General features: G+C 46.4%; 1 protein-coding gene across 1 annotated transcript in view; it reads right to left on the bottom strand.

The window, feature by feature from the left end:
• GNL2 (guanine nucleotide binding protein-like 2 (nucleolar)) overlaps positions 1-4,106 on the bottom strand; it is a 29,619-nt gene extending 25,513 nt beyond the window's left edge. The window contains 2 exon segments of the mRNA XM_011955290.1: positions 1,769-2,020; positions 3,886-4,106. Of these exon segments, the coding sequence (XP_011810680.1) occupies positions 1,769-2,020; positions 3,886-3,949 (316 nt within the window). The 5' untranslated portion in view covers positions 3,950-4,106.
• Positions 4,107-19,036: the final 14,930 nt, after the last annotated feature.

Below are 19,036 nucleotides of genomic sequence, written 5' to 3'. Positions count from 1 at the left end.
AGGCTGGAGTGCAGTGGCACGATCTCGGCTCACCTCCGCCTCCTGGGTTCAAGCAATTCTCCTGCCTCAGCCTCCCAAGTAGCTGGGATTACAGGTGCCCACCACAACGCCTGGCTAATTTTTGTATATTCAGTAGAGATGGGGGTTTCACTGTGTTGGCCAGGCTGGTCTCGAACTCCTGACCTCAAGTGATCCACCAGCCTTGGCCTCCCAAAATGCTGGGATTACAGGCGTGAGCCACTGTGCCTTGCCTGTATTTACTCATTTGATTACCATGACAGTCCTGTGAGATAGGTTTCATCTTATTCTCATGTTAGGGATGAGAAAACTGATGAACAGACAGACTTAATAACTTGCACATAAATGACAGAACTAGAATTCAAACCCAGGCAGTCTAATCTGGAGTCACAGTACCCGGCAGCCATGCTAAATGCTTCTCTGCAGAGTTTTCCTTGACACCTTTCTGTGTTGCAGTTCCTAGGAAGTACCCTACCAAAAGTATAAGAGACTCAAAGGTAGCCGCCATCTGCCCCCAAGGACAGAGGTCAAACACCAAGCAAACACTGGGGTCTCATCATCTAAAGTGCCTATACATTACCAGTGGCTAAGGGCAAAGTTAAAAGCCCAGACTGAAATGGAACAGGGAGTTTCCCAAGGAAGAAGCTGTGATCACCCTGAGACTGAAGATACTCTATTCACTGTTGGAAGGTTCAACAGTGAGACCCTTTAATTGTCACCCAAGTTCAAATAAAAATCCCATTAAGAAGTGTTTCAGGCCAGGCACGGTGGCTCAAGCCTGTAATCCCAGCACTTTGGGAGGCCGAGACGGGCGGATCACAAGGTCAGGAGATCGAGACCATCCTGGCTAACACTGTGAAACCCCGTCTCTACTAAAAAATACAAAAAAACTAGCCGGGCGACGTGGCAGGCGCCTGTAGTCCCAGCTACTCAGGAGGCTGAGGCAGGAGAATGGCGTGAACCCGGGAGGCGGAGCTTGCAGTGAGCTGAGATCCGACCACTGCACTCCAGCCTGGGCGACAGAGCGAGACTCCGTCTCAAAACAAAACAAAACAAAACAAAACAAATAAATGATCATGAAATACCAATTCCAGTAAACACAAAGTACTTCTACATTTGAAACAGATTGCCCAAAAGCCATCTAACCTCTTTGCAACAGAGCACGTAATGATTACTGCTAGATGAATAACAACTAACGGTGATGTTTTAAAAAATCTGTTTACTGTTTACTTTAAAAAAAAAAAAACACATACTTGAGTTTTTTGGGTAACTATTAGAAGGCTAGTTTAGATGAATTGTTCAAGTAGAGGGTGATTTACGCTGGGATTCCAAATTCTAAAACAAACTGCAAAGTAGATGACTAACGCATATTAAGTTAATTGACATTTGTATTTTAGTCACATCTTCTAGAACAGACGGAGACGGAGAATCTAATTACCAAACAAACTAAGACCAGCTAGCAGAATGCCACACTCAGCAAATCCCTGTGGTAGAGGCTACCTCAGCAGAACTCGGAGTTGTGATGAGTGTCCAAGTGCCACAATGTTGTGATCTACATTTTGGCATTAAAAAACACATTTTCTGGTGGCTTTCCTAACTATAGTCCTGTAGGTTTTGTTATATCTGGCCGTATTTAACGCTGAGATTTAATGTGCCATTTGTGAAGGTCAGGGCTGTGAGAAACAAGACCTCTACTTTTGAGTACTGTGAAACCATCACTATTTCACCACCAGCTACCCATGCCCTTAACCAAAAATTAACCATTTATCCTAATGACATACATATACAATTATATTCGAGAATATATAACTCCTATTTGGAGGAAGCGGGGGTGAGAACAGCAAAGGCTTAATCAGTCTCAGCTAGTGGTCAAGGGCATGAAGGAAAAGAGAAAGGATGACAGCACCCAATGCTCACCTGCGCTCCTTTTGCCTATACATATTCAGGCGCCGGATGGTGGCCCGGTCCCTCATGTTTTGGCCTCCTGCTCCCTGCACTCGATCTACAAAAGGCAGAAGTACACAGTGCACTATTTGATAACCAATCAGTATAACCAACAAGTCATTGCTTAAAATGCAACAAGTAGTTCATCCAAATTAGGTAAGAAACCACCAACCACAAAAATCTCTACTTTCTCCATGTTGTTCCAATAATTATTACTTGAAGCTATATGGTATGACAAAGCTGATCCAACCTTTGATCTTCGATAGGATTGTATTTGAGAAGAAGAATAGCTAATATTTTTGAGCACTTATGATGGCTATCCACATTATAGGTATCATCTCATTTAATCCATACAATAATCCTATAGATATATTATCCCCATGCTGCAGAGTGAGAAACTGAGGCACAGTGGTCAGACATCTGCCCAAGGTCAAACCGTTACTAAATGGCAGTGCCAGAATTTGAACACGAGCATTTTATCACCATCTATGGTCTTAACCACGAAGATACCTACCTCTGTGCCTCCGTTTAACAAATATTGAGTGCCTCCTCCATGCAAGGCACCATGGAGACTATAATTTTGATATATAGGTGTTCCAGTTTCTTAATGTTTGATTTTTGTTTAATCAACACAGCAATTCTTGCCTTACACCTCAAAGAGAAAGAAGAACAAACGAGCAGGGTAATACTAGCCTAGCTTCTCATTTTGGGAGCCATTTATTTATTTATTCTTCCCGAAACGGAGTCTTGCTCTTTCACCCAGGTTGGAGTGCAGTGTTGTGATCTCAGCCCACTACAACTTCCGCCTCTCCGGTTCATGCGATTCTCCCGCCTCAGCCTCCCGAGTAGCTGGGATTACAGGCATCCGTCATCATGCCCGGCTAATTTTTCTATTTTTGTAGAGAGGGGGTTTCACCATGTTGGTCAGGCTGGTCTGGAACTCCTGACCTCAGGTGATCCGCCCGCCTCGGCCTCTCAAAGTGCTGGGATTACAGGCGTGAGCCCACACCTGGCTGGGAGCCCTTTAAATCACCTGTCTGGTCCTGAAGTGATGCAGTAGAAGACAGGCTGAAACCGCAGCCCATTGGCTCTCCTACTCTCTAACAGTAGAGACTGGCGGCTCTACTACTATTCACTAACTGTTGCAATTATGACAAGCCACTTCCTGCATTTTGATTTAGTCTCTTCACCTTTAAAGTCATAATCTCTAAGGGACTTTTGGGGTCTAACATTCTGAGATTCCAGTTTGTGCAAAGTGAATAATTTATTATCAATCCGGAGTAAACATTCAACAGGCATTAAAGTTGTCAAAAATTCTAAACCATATTTTAAAACAAAGTTTTATTAATTAAACTTGAATGGAAAGAACTCTCCCACAGGATGTCTTGTTAATCCTACAGGTGGAACCTCGCCAAAACTTATACACATCTCCAAAACAGCCTTACTGCAATGATCATATTGACTTCTTTGTAGGGTTCTCTAAGCACTTTACCAGATAGAATAATTCCAAGGGCAAAAACTACAATCCCTTTCTCATTTTAAAGGTCAAAGTTAAGGTGGCCGGCAAGTATGATCACGTGTAAAAGGCCCGATTACCCATTTTCAAGCTGACTTTCTCTGCATCTCTCAACTGGAGAGGACCCGAGGCTGCCAGCCTGAGTGTTCACTTCCCCTGACTTTAGACCAGCTGACTACACTTTGGCCTGCCAGGCGTGCAATGTCAGCCCTCCTCAGTGGCCCCCTGAGAAGAAACCACCACAAATATTGTTTTCTTTTTTCCCTTTTCATCCCCAACAGCCACCCCGCTAGCAGTCATTCTAAGCAATGCCACCCAAGTAACCCTCCTTCCCCTCCCAGTCCTCTTCGGAGCCCTTCCCTATACTTCCTCCAAGCTCCACCCTCGATCAGCCGTGCCGCCTGTACCCGGGTTTGTGCTGGCCTTGGACGGGTTGATGGTGCTCCGTCCTTTGTACTTGGGCTTCACCATCTTGGCGATGAGACCGGGACCGGAGTGCGAGGTCCGGCTTACGTGGGGAAACAAACTTAGAACTACCCAAGCCCGGCCGAAGTGACCCGCGTGAACCACGCCGGACCACGTGTGCACGACGTACGTCACTTCCGCTCGCGCCCCTCCCTGCCCCAGAGCGACTTCCTGTGAACGCGCGGCGCGGGCCACCACCGGCCTGGCTCCTCCCCCGCCCTAGCCACCTAGGCGTCGCCCTGCGTGGAGCCCCAGCCCGCTCCAGCCCTAGCAACCGCCAAGCTGCCCCTCCATAGCAACCGCCTAGTTACCCTGAACGCGTGGCCCAGAGCTCCCAGTTGGGTCCACCTCCAAATAAAGAAGCCTCTTCCCAGGCCAATGGCACAAGCTTAAGTTTGTCTTCTGAATTTAAGTCCTTCCAAAGTTGCCGACCACACAGCAGCCAAATATCCATTAGGTGTCATCCTCTTCCTTACAATTCCAGCGGCTTATCATCACTCTTAGAATGACAGGTAGGGGAAGGGGGAAGGGAGAAACAGAGAGAGACAGAGATTGATTCAAACATTTTGCCATCCCTACAGGACTCTGTGATCTGGCGCCTGCCTGTTTATCTGATCTCATGTGTACCTCCCTCCCTCTGGTTATTCTGACATTTACGCTGGATATTCTCTCTGCCTGAATCACTCCCAGAATCTTTGCATAGCTGGTCATTCAATCCTCAGCTCAAATATCACCTATTGGTAGGCCTGCAAGAATTAGCAAATAGAAATACAGGACACCAAATTAAATTAGAATTTCAGCGGAAAAAAAGGAATACATTTCTTTAGTACACCTCCAATAGTGCCTGGAAAATACTTACACTAAAAAAGTATTCATCGTTTGCCTGAAATTCAAATGTAACTGTACGTTCTGTATTTTATCTGGTGACCCTTCATACTGTGAGAACTCTTTCCTGTCTAATTTGTCTAAATCAGCCACCTTTCACCCTTTCATAGTTACTCTGTTACAGTATTCTGTTTTATTTATTTCATGGCATTTATCACTAGTTGAATTTTTTTTTTTTTTACCAGTTTATTGGCTGCTTCCCTCAAACTAGAATGTAAGCTTCTTGAAAGCAGGGACCTTGTAAATTTGTTCACTGCTGTGTCTTTAAGACTTGAATAGCACCTGAAACAAAGGACTCAAAAAATATTCATTAAATGAAAGAATGAGTAGATGGGAATGCCTCTTGCCTTGAGGGTGAAGGAAGGCATTAAGACCCAGTGATTTCTGTTTCTACTAGCCAAAATAAAGTTTCTAGATGCCAGTGTTTCAACCAAGAAGCCCTCTTTTTAACTTTTTTTATTTTTTGGTTTTTGTTTTTGTTTTTTGAGACAGAGTCTCGCTCTTGTCGCCCAGGCTGGAGTGCAGTGGCACGATCTCGGCTCACCTCCGCCTCCTGGGTTCAAGCAATTCTCCTGCCTCAGCCTCCCAAGTAGCTGGGATTACAGGCACACGGTACCACGCCCAGCTAAGTTTTGTATTTTCAGTGGAGACAGGGTTTCGCCACATTGGCCAGGACAGAAATACCTTCTTGTCCCTCGAACTTTGCTGGTCTCAAACTCCTGACCTCAGGTGATCCACCCGCCTCGGCCTCCCAAAGTGCTGGGATTACATGTGTGAGCCACCACGCCTGGCCCCTGTCTCTTTTTTGGTACCTCGAATTGTCAGGAAGTGGCCATCTTTGTACCCTCTGGATAGGCCAGAAAAGAAATGGTTAGGCAAGAGGAAGGGTGAATACATGCAGTGTAGCTCATTTCATAAAAACGAACAACTTGTTATAAAGTGAGGTATTCTAATTGAGCAGGGGATGATTGGGTCTTTATTTCTCTGAGTTTGAAACAAACCCCGAAACATTCTTTTTAGAGCAAAAGCAGACCATGTCATAGGCAAGAGCTGGAAATACCTTCTGTCCCTCGAGCTTCGCTTTCATTGCCCCAAGGGCAAGTATCATGAGATTAAATGCAATTCTGCTGGGAAGGCCCTGACCTTGACTTGTGTTAGGGAAGCTCTGAGAGCTATTTGGAAAAAAACGTCATGCTCAGTGAAGATGCCCCCTTCCACCCCACACTGTCCCTCTGATCCCCAAAACAAGGACACAATAGCCTACTCCCAGAGAGAAGATTCAGTTAATGTGTTTCTGATGCCTCAAGTTGGTGCAAACCAGAATAAACACGGATGGCAAAAATCAGCCTATGAGCTCATTCAGGCTTTGATCAGAGACATAATTTCATTATGAAATTTTGAATCAGGCTGTTGTGAAGTCTTGCCAAGGAGTTTCATTTTCCCAGATGATATGGTGGGTTGTTTCTCTCCTGTTCTCATACTCTGCTTGCATTTATCGTACAAACTTTCCATCTATTTTTATAATCTGACCCATCAATCCTTTTTCAACAATATTTGCCGATCTCGACAACCAACGTCAATTCTACCAGCAGATAAAAAGCCTGATCAAGGTAGGTCAAGCTTAAGTTACTGGTTTGATTTGCCTGCCCTGCTTGCCGCACTGTAATGCAGTGACTATTTTTCACTCTCTTCTCTGATGTCACGCCGACCAGCAAAGGCAAGGTACACCTCCAGGTCTACAGTTCCTCAGCTTTAAAACAGATGCAATAACTTAACTACCCTGAAAGACTGCAATAAGATCATATGAGTTACGGTATATGGAAGCATCACGGACATGGTACACGTCATGCAGATGGGATGCTTTTTTTTTGAGATGGAGTCTTGTTCTGTCACCAGGCTGGAGTGCAGTGGCGTGATCTCAGCTCACTGCAAACTCTGCCTCCCGGGTTCAAGCAATTCTCATGCCTCAGTCTCCTGAGTAGCTGGAATTACAGGCACGTGCCACCACGCCTGGCTAATTTTTGTATTTTTAGTAGAGATGGGGTTTCACCATGTTGGCCAGGCTGGTCTCGATTTCCTGACCTCGAGATCTGCCCACCTTGGCCTCCCAAAGTGCTGGGATTACAGGCGTGAGCCACTGCACTGGCCAGGGATGCTTTCTGTTTTTCTTAAAATCCAGGATTAGCTACTCATCCCCTCAAATCTTGCTCCTGGTAACCACAGGTTTGTGTGAATGAGAAGACCTTAATGGAGACTGGCTGGAAATACCATGTTCTGGACTGGTGTCTTCACAGGAAGCAGACAATCTTGACCTTACTTTTTTTTTTTTTTTCCAGACAGAGTCTTGCTCTGTCACCCAGGCTGGAGTGCAATGGCGCGATCTCAGCTCACTGCAACCTCTGCCTCCTTGGTTCAAGCAATTCTCCTGCCTCATCCTCCTGAGTAGCTGGGATTGCAGGCACCCGCCAGGACACCCAGCTAATTTTTGTATTTTTAGTAGAGGCGGGGTTTCGCCATGTTGGCCAGGCTGGTCTTGAACTCCTGACCTGAGGTGATCCCCTTGCCTCAGTCTCCCAAAGTGCTGGGATTATAGGCATGAGCCACTGCACCCGGCCCTGACCTCACTTTTATCTTCATTCTGTAAAAAGTTTGTCATTGGGGGCCGGGCACGGTGGCTCAAGCCTGTAATCCCAGCACTTTGGGAGGCCGAGACGGGCGGATCATGAGGTCAGGAGATCGAGACCATCCTGGCTAACACGGTGAAACCCCGTCTCTACTAAAAATACCAAAAACAACTAGCCCGGTGAGGTGGCGGGCGCCTGTAGTCCCAGCTACTCGGGAGGCTGAGGCAGGAGAATGGCGTGAACCCGGGAGGCGGAGCTTGCAGTGAGCTGAGATCCGGCCACTGCACTCCAGCCTGGGCGACAGAGCAAGACTCCGTCTCAAAAAAAAAAAAAAAGTTTGTCATTGGGGTCTAATGGGCAAATAGCAGCAGCTTCTAAAGCAGCATTTTTCAAAGTGTGGTCTGAGAACCACAAGCATCAGAATCACTTGGGGGATTTGTTTAAAAATGCTGGGTGTGGTGGCTCATGCCTAGAATCCCAGCACTTTGGGAAGCAGAGGCAGGTGGATCGCTTGAGCTCAGGAGTTTGAGACCAGCCTGGGTGACATGGCAAAACCTTGTTTCTACAAAACATGCAAAAATTAGCCAGGTGTGGTGGCTCAAACCTGTAGTCCCAGGTACTTGGGAGGCTGAGGGTGGAGAATCACTTGAGCCTGGGAAGTGGAGGCTGCGGTGAGATTGCGCCACTGCACTCCAGCATGGGCGACAGAGTGAGATCCTGTCTCAAAAATAAAATAAAATAAAAATGCAGATTCCTGGGTTTTATCGCAGAGCTTCCAAAATCAGACCATCTTGGGGGTGGGGCCAAGAGAATCTACATTTTGGCAAGCTCCTCAAGTGATTTTTGTATATACAAAAGTGAAGTGTTTTCCAAGAGTCACTCGGAGGCTTTCTGGCCAGTTGACCAGAAGGCAGCCCTGGAAGATTCAGCTTCTTTCCTACCTATCTTAAATCATCTTGTTCTTAGCAGAGCCAGGGTGAGGAAGGCTGCTGCAGTGTCTAATGTACTCTGAAAATACATGTCTTGGCTCTGCCCCAAATGCCTTGATATTTATGCTGCAGCTGGAGGGTTACCCTTTGGCAACGCTCCATTGTAAGGCCATTAGCTCTTAATTAGTGTCAGCTTGTTGGGTTATACTTCCCAATTGAACTGCTAGCAGAAGCTGCTCTTTTCAGGCCTCTGTGTCTCTCCTCTGGCAAGTCCATGATGCATTGACCCCTGCCTGCTGAGGCCAAGAGTTGGGCCCCTGGAATGACCGCTGCTCAATATGAAACAGTCCTAGTCCCCAAGTGCTAGGTTCTGGGACTCTGGAAGAACAGAGAAAGGCTCAGAATATATATCTACAGGGTTGTGTTGTTTTGTTTCATTGATAGAAAACAAAAAAGTGAGTCCTTGGTTATACAACCTCAACAGTTTTACAAGCAAATTCAAGTATAAGAAAAGTAAAGTTCAGCCGGGCGTGGTGGCTCATGCCTGTAATCTCAGCACTTTGGGAGGCCAAGGAAGGCAGATCATCTGAGGTCAGGAGTTCGAGATCGATCTAGCCAACATGGTGAAACTCTGTCTCTACTAAAAATACAAAAATTAACTGGGCATGCTGGTGCACGCCTGTAATCCCAGCTACTAGAGAGGCTGAGGCACAAGAATTGCTTGAGCCCGAGAGACAGAGGTTGCAGTGAGCCAAGATTTACACCAGTGCACACCAGCCTGGGCGACACAGTGAGACGCTGCCACAAATAAATAAATAATAATAATAAAAAAGAAAAGTAAAGTGTATTAACTTGAAGCTTCATAGGCCAAGTTACCCTCAGTTTTCAGTCTAGGATACCTGGGAAATTCTTGGACAAGGATATAGCAAACTGGTGGGCTTGCTAGCTGTAAAAATGGCTAGGTGACTCACCTCTGGGAACCCCGAGAAACTTATCTTTATGGTCACCACTTCTAAGTGGGAAAAACAGTCTGTATTAGTCTTGGCATGCATCTCACTGCTGGGTAGGAGCTCTTCAACAAGATTAAGCTTTGGAAAAATAACTAGAAGCATTTTACTCCTTCGTATCACCAAATCCCTTGTGGTCTTCGGCATATTCTGCGCAAGAAAATCTGAGAAGCCCTTTTATGAGATACTATTAATGGCCTCTAATTTTCAGTGTGGTTTAGACAACTCAAGACTGCTGGCTGTGTCCTGAGAAGCGGATCCAGAACACACACTGATGTGGGAATTTAAAATATAATTCAAATTGTAGATAATTGTTTAAGCTCTGAGGAGGTTGGAGGGCCTATATTAAGTCATCTCCCCAGGATCAGTGTGTTTCCTATTACACTTGATATCTATCTGTCCGGGGATCCTTTTGATTTTGAAACTGTTAGACCAAATCTTTGTGTAATTCTTTACCCCCTTGTCTCCTGCCCACCTCCCTCCTTTTTCTTTAAGAAAAAACTTTTTAAAAATTTTATCCAGGTCCCTTGGTTTGTTTCCAGTGGAATAACGTCACGTTGAAGAATCTGAAAAGTTAACTCCCCGTCTAAAACCAACAGATCAGTGGAGCTCTGTCTGTCAGATGGTCAGTCTTACCCTAAGGGCATCCTCTGCCCAGCAAGACACTGAGATTTTCCTTGACCTCCTCCATCCCGCTTGCTCTTCTGTCTGGTTTAGTCTAGACTAGGAACAAAATCTTATTTCTAAAATAGAGATTCAGGCAAAGGTATGGAAGAGAGTCAGGGTGAATATCTTCTCAAGCAGCAGAGGAAGAACTAGTCAAAACCTTTAGCTATGTTTCCTTCTTTAGAACCCCGATTAGAAAAAGATAAGTCTACCACTTCCTCATCTTTGGGAAAAGCAATCCTTCCTACCCACTGTGCAACCCAGGTTGGAGGAACCTTCTAGATGGTTTTGTTTGTTTGTTTGTTTGTTTTGAGATGGAGTCTCACTCTGTCATCCAGGCTGGAGCACAGTGGTACAATCTTGGCTCACCATGCCCAGACAAGTTTTATATTTTCAGTAGTGACAGGGTTTTGCCATGTTGGCCAGGCTGGTCTCAAACTCCTGACCTCAAATGATCCATCCGCCTCAGCTTCCCAAAGTGCTGGGATTACATGCATGAATCACTGCACCCAGCCCCTTCTAGATGCTTTAAAGGTCTATGTGAGAGACTTTAAAGTTGTCAATTTTGCTTCTAGCTGGAGCTGGGCAAATCCCCAAGATGCCCAGTCACTGTGCCCAGGACCTAGGGACTCAGGTTTTGCTGTGTCCTCGCCACTCTCCTACACCAAGAAAAGGCATGAACCAAACGAAGTAGCTTATCTCCGAGTGCAGGGGTAGGCAAATTACAGCCCACAGGCCAAATCCCACCAGTTGCTGTTTTTATGTGGCCCACAAGCTAAGAATAGTCTTTATGTTTTTAAATGGCTGAACAAATTCAAAATAAGAATAATATTTTGTAACATGTGAAAATTATATGAAATTCAAACTTCTGGGTTCATAAAGTTTTATTGGTTCACAGCCACACCATTTGTTTACATATGGTCTATGGCTCTTTTGCACTACAAAGGCAGAGATGAGTAGACAAGACAGACCACAAAAGGCCTGTGAAGCCTAAAATATTTACTACCTGGCCCTTTACAGAAAACACTTGCCTGCAACCCCCTGTGCTAGGGCACTGGTGTGTGCTGTGATCATTGAAGAGACAGGGAATTGACCATTCACTGACTATCCATTTGCCATTGCTCTCTGAGAGTGAACATTGCCCATCCCACTGTAGAGGTATATTTCATTTTTTCTGCCCTGGGGATTCAAACGAGGGGTCCACTCCACACCTCATGTAGCTGATACTTTCATGGACCAGCAGGGGGCTCTCTGCAGAGGTTTAAAATTCATGGGGAGAGAGCCGGTGTTAGAGGACAAAAGCAAGTCTCAGGGGAGCAGCACTGATCTGTCAGTCTCCTAGGTGAGCCCCAGGATTTTTTTTCTGCCTGAAGGGAACTTCAGGCAGAAATCCAAACTGCTCCTTTGTCCACGGTCTTTGTGAAAGCAACTTTGGTGACCTTGAAGCAAAGCACAACAGAAAGTAGAGGAGATGATCCACTTGCCCGGCATGGTTCTGGTGCACCATGGTCTTTAGGGGCTACACCAAGTGCGGGCAGCTTCAGGCGTGTTGGAGGCAGCCCCTGCAGCATGGCACAGGGGCACACACTGGCAGGTGGTCTTGAATAGCTTTGTGAGCAATGCATGCTGATGAGGGGCTCAAGAGGTGAGGCAGGGGCGGGTGGATGTCCTTGCAGGCCCTATAGTGTTATTTATAAGCGTATATGATCCAACCCTCAGAATCCCCTCCTGCCAATAAATGAGACACTCACCAGGCTGCATATCATGGTATCAAGTTATGGAAAAGCACATGGAAAATGCAAGTTTTCACATAGCTAAGTGGTAGCTGAGCCAGACTACCTGGGGTCCAGTTCTGACCTCACTATTTATTAGCTGTGTGTCCTTGGTCACGTCCTTTCACCTCTTTGTGTCTCAGTTTCCTCACCTGTAAAATGGGCCTAATAATGGTATCCACCTCACAGGGCTGTGTTGAGGATTAAATGAAGCAATGTGAGTAAAAGGCTTAGAATAGTGTAAGCACTGTGTCAATGTGTAGTGCTGTAAGCGCTACATGTATGCACATAGTGTAAGTGCTATGAGAGTATTTCCAACTATACCCATAGCCTCAAGAGACTTGGGAAAAAACAGGAATGCAATAATACATCGCACAGTCTCTGCTCTCAGGAGCTGATCTTAGGCCGTGGGATGCAGACGTGGATGTCATAAAGGTGAAATAGTCCGTAGAAACATATAGGAGGAGCAGCTACTGGGGAGGGGCCTCCTTCACAGAGGAAGGGTAATTCCATCTAGGTAAGAAATATGAGTAGAAGGTCTGCAGATGAAAGCAGGGAGAAACACATTTTGGGGGGAGAGAACAGCATAGACAAAGGCATGGGAACTTGAAAGTGTATTTTTACTGGGCACCAGTGAGTAATTCTGAGTAGAAGAGTAGATGGGGCAGGGGATGGGAGTGGCAGGAGATGGGCCTGGAAATCTGGGTTGCCGTCAACAGTTGTGGCCAAATGACAGAAAGATCAAGATTGCTTTGCTTTTGGCCTGGTGTCCCACTGAGCTTTGATGCTGGCCTCATTTTTCCTTCTAGAAGGAAAAAGGAGTAAGCACCATCAACAACTATCATCTCCAGGGATAACATAAGAACATTCCCGTCCAAGAGGGATTGGTCCATTCATTCACTCGACAAACATCTAGCCTGTAATACCAAAAGACAAATGCAATTGGACAAATATACAGGAGAAATATGGACTGGGCAAGCCATGGCTGTGAAGAACCTGTGGCCACACAGCCAAAGGAAAGCAAAAAAAGGAAGACAAAGGAGAGCAGTGGATGGGGTGCTACAGGCCATCTGGGAGAGCAGAGAAGCCAGTCAGCCAGCATGGAGAGGGATCAGGAGGATCAGGAGGGTGAAACAGGTTTGAAAAAAGTGGGAGGAAAAAAAAAAAGAGGGAAACAGAAGGGTAAACCATGGGAATGCGATGAAAATGTGTTTGTGAGAAATTGAGATGCAATGTCTGTGGACGTTTTGTTGGTTTGGTGCTGGGAAAAGAATTGTAACTATGCGTGGTAGGCAAATACCTCGTACAATAAAATACCTTGTGAGAATGAATGTGCGGGCATGAGAGAAATCAAGCACAGTCTATCGGCAATGGTCCTGCCCTTGGGAGAAAGGCCAAGTATATATTCAAGGCAATTGTTGCCAGAGTCCGTGAGCCCCTGGGGCATATCCGAAGTCTGAGCCAGATGGGTTATGTGTATCTCAACCTGGAACAGGCAGCTTTTTATCAGACTTTTCTGTCCAAAGTAGGGAGATACTGCTGCCCTCCTCCACGCTGAGCCCAGGCCTGGAAGTAGCCGGGTAGGCTGGGATTCTACTCTGGGACCCACAAAGAGGTGGCTCCAACTTCAGGCCCATCCCAGGGCAGTTCTCACTTTGAGCTTGCCACACCATTGGATCCTGAGGCCCAAGTGTGCCAAGGGCAGTCCAATACCCTTTAGGGTGTGGTTTCCTCGTGCCCCAGGCAGCGAAGAGTGTAGCAGCGAGACACTGGCTCAAATCAGGAACCATCATCCACATGTAAAGCCCTCAGAGATAAATCTGATGGGAACAACGATTAGATTAAAATGTTGGGTTCTGTCATGGTGAGCCTGCTAGTCACTTGGCCTCAGCATCGAGTCCTCCCTCTTCAAGTCCTCCAAGATGAGACAGTGGAGTTCAACTGCCTGAATGGCCATCCTCACATCCCCAGGGGCAGGCTTGGGTCAGCAGGGCCACAGCTCACTGCCCCTCCCACCCAACGGCCACAGCCTCTTTCCATCTCAGTGTCCTGCTCCAGCTCCAAATCCTTAGGAGAATACTTTCCATGGTCCCTGGGATCGTGATACCCTCATTGTCACACCTTTGCCAAGCGAGCCTTCCAGGACTGGCCCAGGAAAGCACCTCTCTTTGTTCCTTGCGCTGCCAGCTCATTTGACAGGCTTGGATCTGATCTGGCTGTTACAGCATCACCTATCCCCCTCCTCTGCCCCCCAGTCCCTGTCCCTCCCCCACCCCCTGCTTCTGTTCTCCTGCCCTGAAGGCTGCCAGTTTATTCTTTTTGGAGATGAACTCATTGTTGACTTTAACTCACTTCGATGTTTCCCAGGGAAGCATTCTGGCGGGAGGCCCACCGCAGCTCCTTGAAGAAGACAGCCAGGCCGGGGCCAAGACTGGGTGCCAGGGGCCTTGGAACTGCCAAAATGCCTCCCATTTTATGGACAGGCCTGGCTCACCCTGAAGACATTCCAAGTATTTAATCAGCAGTCCATGGTACATATTGGGTTGCAGAGGGAGCCCTCAGAAGCCGGCCTTTTAGGAGACAAAACTCAGCCAGAAGAAGGAGCTGGCCTTCTCCATGGACCAGGCCGATGCTCGACAGATGGAAAAAGTGCATCCCAATAACAAGGATCAATAACCAAAGGCTGACAGCTGCAGAGACCTGGCCTGAGGGGCCCCTCAGCGCTGCCTCTTTCCCACACCAGACTGAGTCCAGCCAGGAATCCATCTCACCCACCTCCCTGCACCAAGCTCCGGGAGAGCGAACAAGCGAGGGAGGAACCATTTTTCACATACTTTCTCTTTCAAAATGTAGCCCTGTTTCGCAATTTCCTACTTAAGTTCTGGAAGGCTCTGGGGCAGAACCCAAGCCACCTTCTCTAGCCACTGGCCTGGGTCTCTTGTCACCAAGAACCTGGTAGGCTAGCGGTGACAGAGAAAGGAAGGGGCCCAGATTTACTAACTCTCTGTCCCCATCCATGCTAGCTCACCCAAGGGTCTATTTAGTGCAGGTCTCTCTCTCTCTGTCTCTCTTTTTGTAGGGACAAGGTCTCAGGATGTTGCCCAGACTAGTCTTGAACTCCTGGCCTCAAGCTGTCCTCCTGCCTCAGCCTCCCAAAGTGTTGGGATTACAGGCATGAGGCACCGCGCCCGGCCTCACATTCTTGATGCTAAAGGAGCTTTCAACCAAGCCTGCAGCCAAAACCTGTTTATTGTTCCCCGTGTGTTGGCTTTCTCTTGGGAGAGCCAGGAGGTGTGCCACACCAAAGCAGGTGCACCCAACCCTGGTATGCTCACGTCTCAGCAACCCCTGAGGCACCGAATCTTCAGATCTTCTCTACTCCCCTATAACTAGGCTTTTGTTCTGGCTCACTTTTACTGGCAGTACTAGACAGTATTCCAGTGCTTTTGCAATGAATCCATTTAGTCCTTAAAAATGAAACCTGTTCTCTCTGATTGTTTTCCTCCTACCTTATCACTGTTCACTGGGGTTTCCACCTGTTGCCCATTTAAATCTTGTCTGGACCACAGCTGGAGGAGTGAGACGCAAAAAGCCAGCACCTGGGTTGCTGGCCCTGCATCAGGGACTTGTAATAGAGCCCAAGAAGCTGACCCTTTTCCTAAATTCCCTCTCAGTCCTCCTACACCAAACCAAACAAACCAGAAAGAAAAAAAAATCCCCACTTAAGTAAACAAATCCAGAAAACACAACCCCATCACCCAAAATATTGAAATGGAAAACAAATCTACACTCTGGAGATTTGATCTGAAACATACCAGAGCTGGAACTGCATACGGTGGCCAGAAATGTGTTAGTCTGGGCAAATCTGTGGCCCTGTAGAGGAAAAAGCTAACATTTTCCAAATAACAATGTGGGCACGTAACAACCACATACAATCATGTGCTGTTGTTGCCTAAACCTGGAAATAGGGTTAGGCAGCTCTACATCTTGACGTAGAGTCCCTCTCTCCAGCACTCACTCATCCTAAAAAGCACAGCGTGTGATGTCTGGACCAACTCCGGGCTGCTCTCAGCCCTTATGGTCTCTGCCTCAGGTGGGCTGCTTCTCGGGTTGTGAGCAGGTTTTGAAACACACACCCCTCTCCAGCTCAAAACAGGACAGGGTGAGACAGACACGAGTAGGTCCAGGTGGGGCTAATTGTTTTTTTGGAAAGTACTGGGATCGCATCTGAAAGCACCCAGTGTATCAGTACCAGACGATCTTGCCAGTAATTCTGCAGATGTAGAAGCTCAAGTGTGGGGTGTACATCAGTGGATTCAGGACTTCCTGAAACGCATACTATGTACCTTGTCTTAGCTGCCTAGGACTTCAGGAGCAGCTTTAGGTGGCTCAAAGATGTGATGTGGAGAAGCGGGATGGCTCAGAGCATCACAGAGTTGATGGCAGGAGATACGGGAGGATTCAGCTCATTCTTTGATGTTGCTAAGATTCTGAATTTCTGCTTTGATGTTGGTGTAGAGGAAAGCTTATGACAGTGCTTCTCAAATTGTTAAATATCTGCACAAATTTCCTAAGGGATCTTCCTACAAGGCAGATTCAGATTCTTTAGGCCAAGGTTGCTGGTCCATGGCCACACTTTGGGTAGCAAGAGCCTAAGGGTCAGGGACACATCAGAGCCAAAGACAGCCAAGACATACTGGGACTAAGGATTGATGCCCCGAAGTGAGAAACAGAAGGACAAAGAGAATCAATGGTGCACAAAAATAGAGTCAGAGGCTGAAGTGGGAACAGAGAAGGTCAGGGTGACAAAAAGAGGGACTGAGAAGACAGAGTTAGAGATGCAGAGAGAGGCAAAGACAGAACACAGAGATGGAAGATGGATGACACAGAGAGACTTGCAAAGACACAGCCAGGGTCAAGGAGAGGAGACAAGGTAAAGAGTGAGGGAAGAAGGGCTGGGGTTGGCTGTGGGCAGTCTGTGACTGGCAGTGAAGATCCCAGGTGTAAAAGGGACAAGACCTGCAGGTGCACAGACATGAAATCCCCCACTTTCCTCATCTCCCAGCCTTCCCACACCTGCATCACTCTCTCCTTGCTCCTGCAGAGCAATTCCTCCCAATGGAACCTTCCACTACTGATTTCCCCTTCTTTTGCCTGTGTACTCAACTGCTTTCGCTTAAGTGCAGCCCTCCCAGAAGGTTTTAAACACCATCACGTCTTTCCCATCTAAAGAAAAAGGGTCTCTCTTGACTCATATTTCTATCTAGCTCCTGTCGTGTTTCTCTTCCTCTTTTTCACAGCTAAGGAATTGTCTGCTTCCATCACCCTCCCCAAACACTGCTGCTAAGCTTCTGTTGGCACACATGTTGCTGAGTCTGATGGTCACTTTCCAGTCCTCTTTTGCTTGATCTCTCCCTCCTTCTTGCTAGCTTCTGGGGCCTGATATTCCCCTGGGTTTCCTCTTGCTTGCTTCTTCTTTAACTCACCCTTTGTGATCTGATCTTTATATTTAGAGGGTCTTTATATTAGAGATGGGTCCAGACTCCTCTCTTCACCCAGTGCTGTCTTTTCAGTTGACCTCTTCCAAACCCACAGCTTCTATTGCCTTCTGTACACCAGTTTACATTCCAGCCTGAACTCTGCCTGTACAACTAAACCTGTGTTTATGTCTAAGCAATGTCTGCTCACCATCTTTACCAGGATGTCTCAGAGGTACTACAAACTCAGCGTGGTTGAAACCAGATTTATATTCTTCCTTCTTCTCCCAAACTGGTCTTACTCGCAGGTTTCCCATCTCAGAACACAGCACTGTCATCTCTCTGGGTGTTTGAGTCAGAAACAGAGATTTCGTCCTTGATAACTCCCTCCCCGTCTCTCCCCTCTTCCACATCCAATGCATCACCAAGCTCGGTCAACTTTATGCCCCAAATACCTTTTAATTTTGCTCACTTATCTCCATTTCCACTGCCTCCACCCTAGTTCAAATCTCCAACATCTCTCACCTAGATGACAGCAACAGTCTCCTAACCAACCTCTCCCTAATCTGTCTTTCAAGCTACAAAGTGATCTTTGCAAAATGCAAATCTACTTGTTTTGGCCTACTGCTTAAAACCCTTCAGCAGCCTCCTTTGGCTCTGAGAATAAAGGACCAACTCCAGGCAATCTTTCTAGAATCATCTGAACTCATTTGCCCTCGAGACCTTCCAGCTATACTGGCTTTCTTTCAGTTCCTTGGTGAAACTACTTTCTGCTACAGGACAATTGCATATGCTGTGTCTGTAGAACTGTGCTGTCCAACATGGTAGCCACTGGCCACATGTGGTTATCGAGCACTTGAAATATGGCTAGTGCAACTGAAGAATTGAATTGCTAATGTTATTTAATTTTAATTGCCTAAATTTAAAATTTAAAAACATACATCATTCAGTTCCAGAAAAACTGCTAAGTGTTCTCAAAACAGCTTGGGTATGTGTATCTTCTTTTTCAACTTTAGTTTTTATGCAGCGTAATTACAGATCAGGTATTTCCAGTGAAAATGTAGCATCCAAATTAAGATATGCTGTGAGTGTAAAAATACACACGGAACATTGAACACTTGGTTTTAAAAATGTAAAAGATCTCACTAATAATTTTCTTTTACCTTGATTGCATGTTAAAAAGATAATACTTTGGGGCCAGGTGCAGTGGCTCATGGCTATAATCCCAGTGCTTTGGGAAGCTGAGGCAAGAGGATCGCTTTAGCCCAGGAGTTCAAGACCAGACTGGGCAGCATAGTGAGACCTCATCTCTATGAGGAAAAAAAAAAAACATAATACTTTGCATATACATAGTTAAATAGCAGATGTAATTAAAATTAATTTCACCTCCTTTTCCTTTTTATACTGTGGCTACCAGAGAAATATTTTCTTTTTTTATTACTTAATTTTTTTTTTGCACACCAAGCTGGTCTCAAACTCCTGGGCTCAAGTGATCCTTCTATCTTTGCCTCCCAAAGTGTTGGGATTACAGTGTGAGCCACCCTGCCTGGCCATTTTGTTTGTTTGTTTTTGAGGCAGTCTCGCTCTGTTGCCCAGGCTGGAGTGCAGTGGCGCGATCTCGGCTCACTGCAACCTCCATCTCCCGTGTTCAAGTGACTCTCCTGCCTCAGCCTCTGAGTAGCTGGGATTACAGATGCACACCACCACACTGGGCTAATTATTGTATTTTTAGT

This window comes from Colobus angolensis, unplaced genomic scaffold, assembly GCF_000951035.1.
Source record: "Colobus angolensis palliatus isolate OR3802 unplaced genomic scaffold, Cang.pa_1.0 Scaffold4, whole genome shotgun sequence".
Classification (NCBI taxonomy): Eukaryota; Metazoa; Chordata; class Mammalia; order Primates; family Cercopithecidae; genus Colobus; species Colobus angolensis.
The sequence above is the reverse complement of the archived record's forward strand: the minus strand, read 5'-3'. Positions and strand labels throughout refer to the sequence as shown.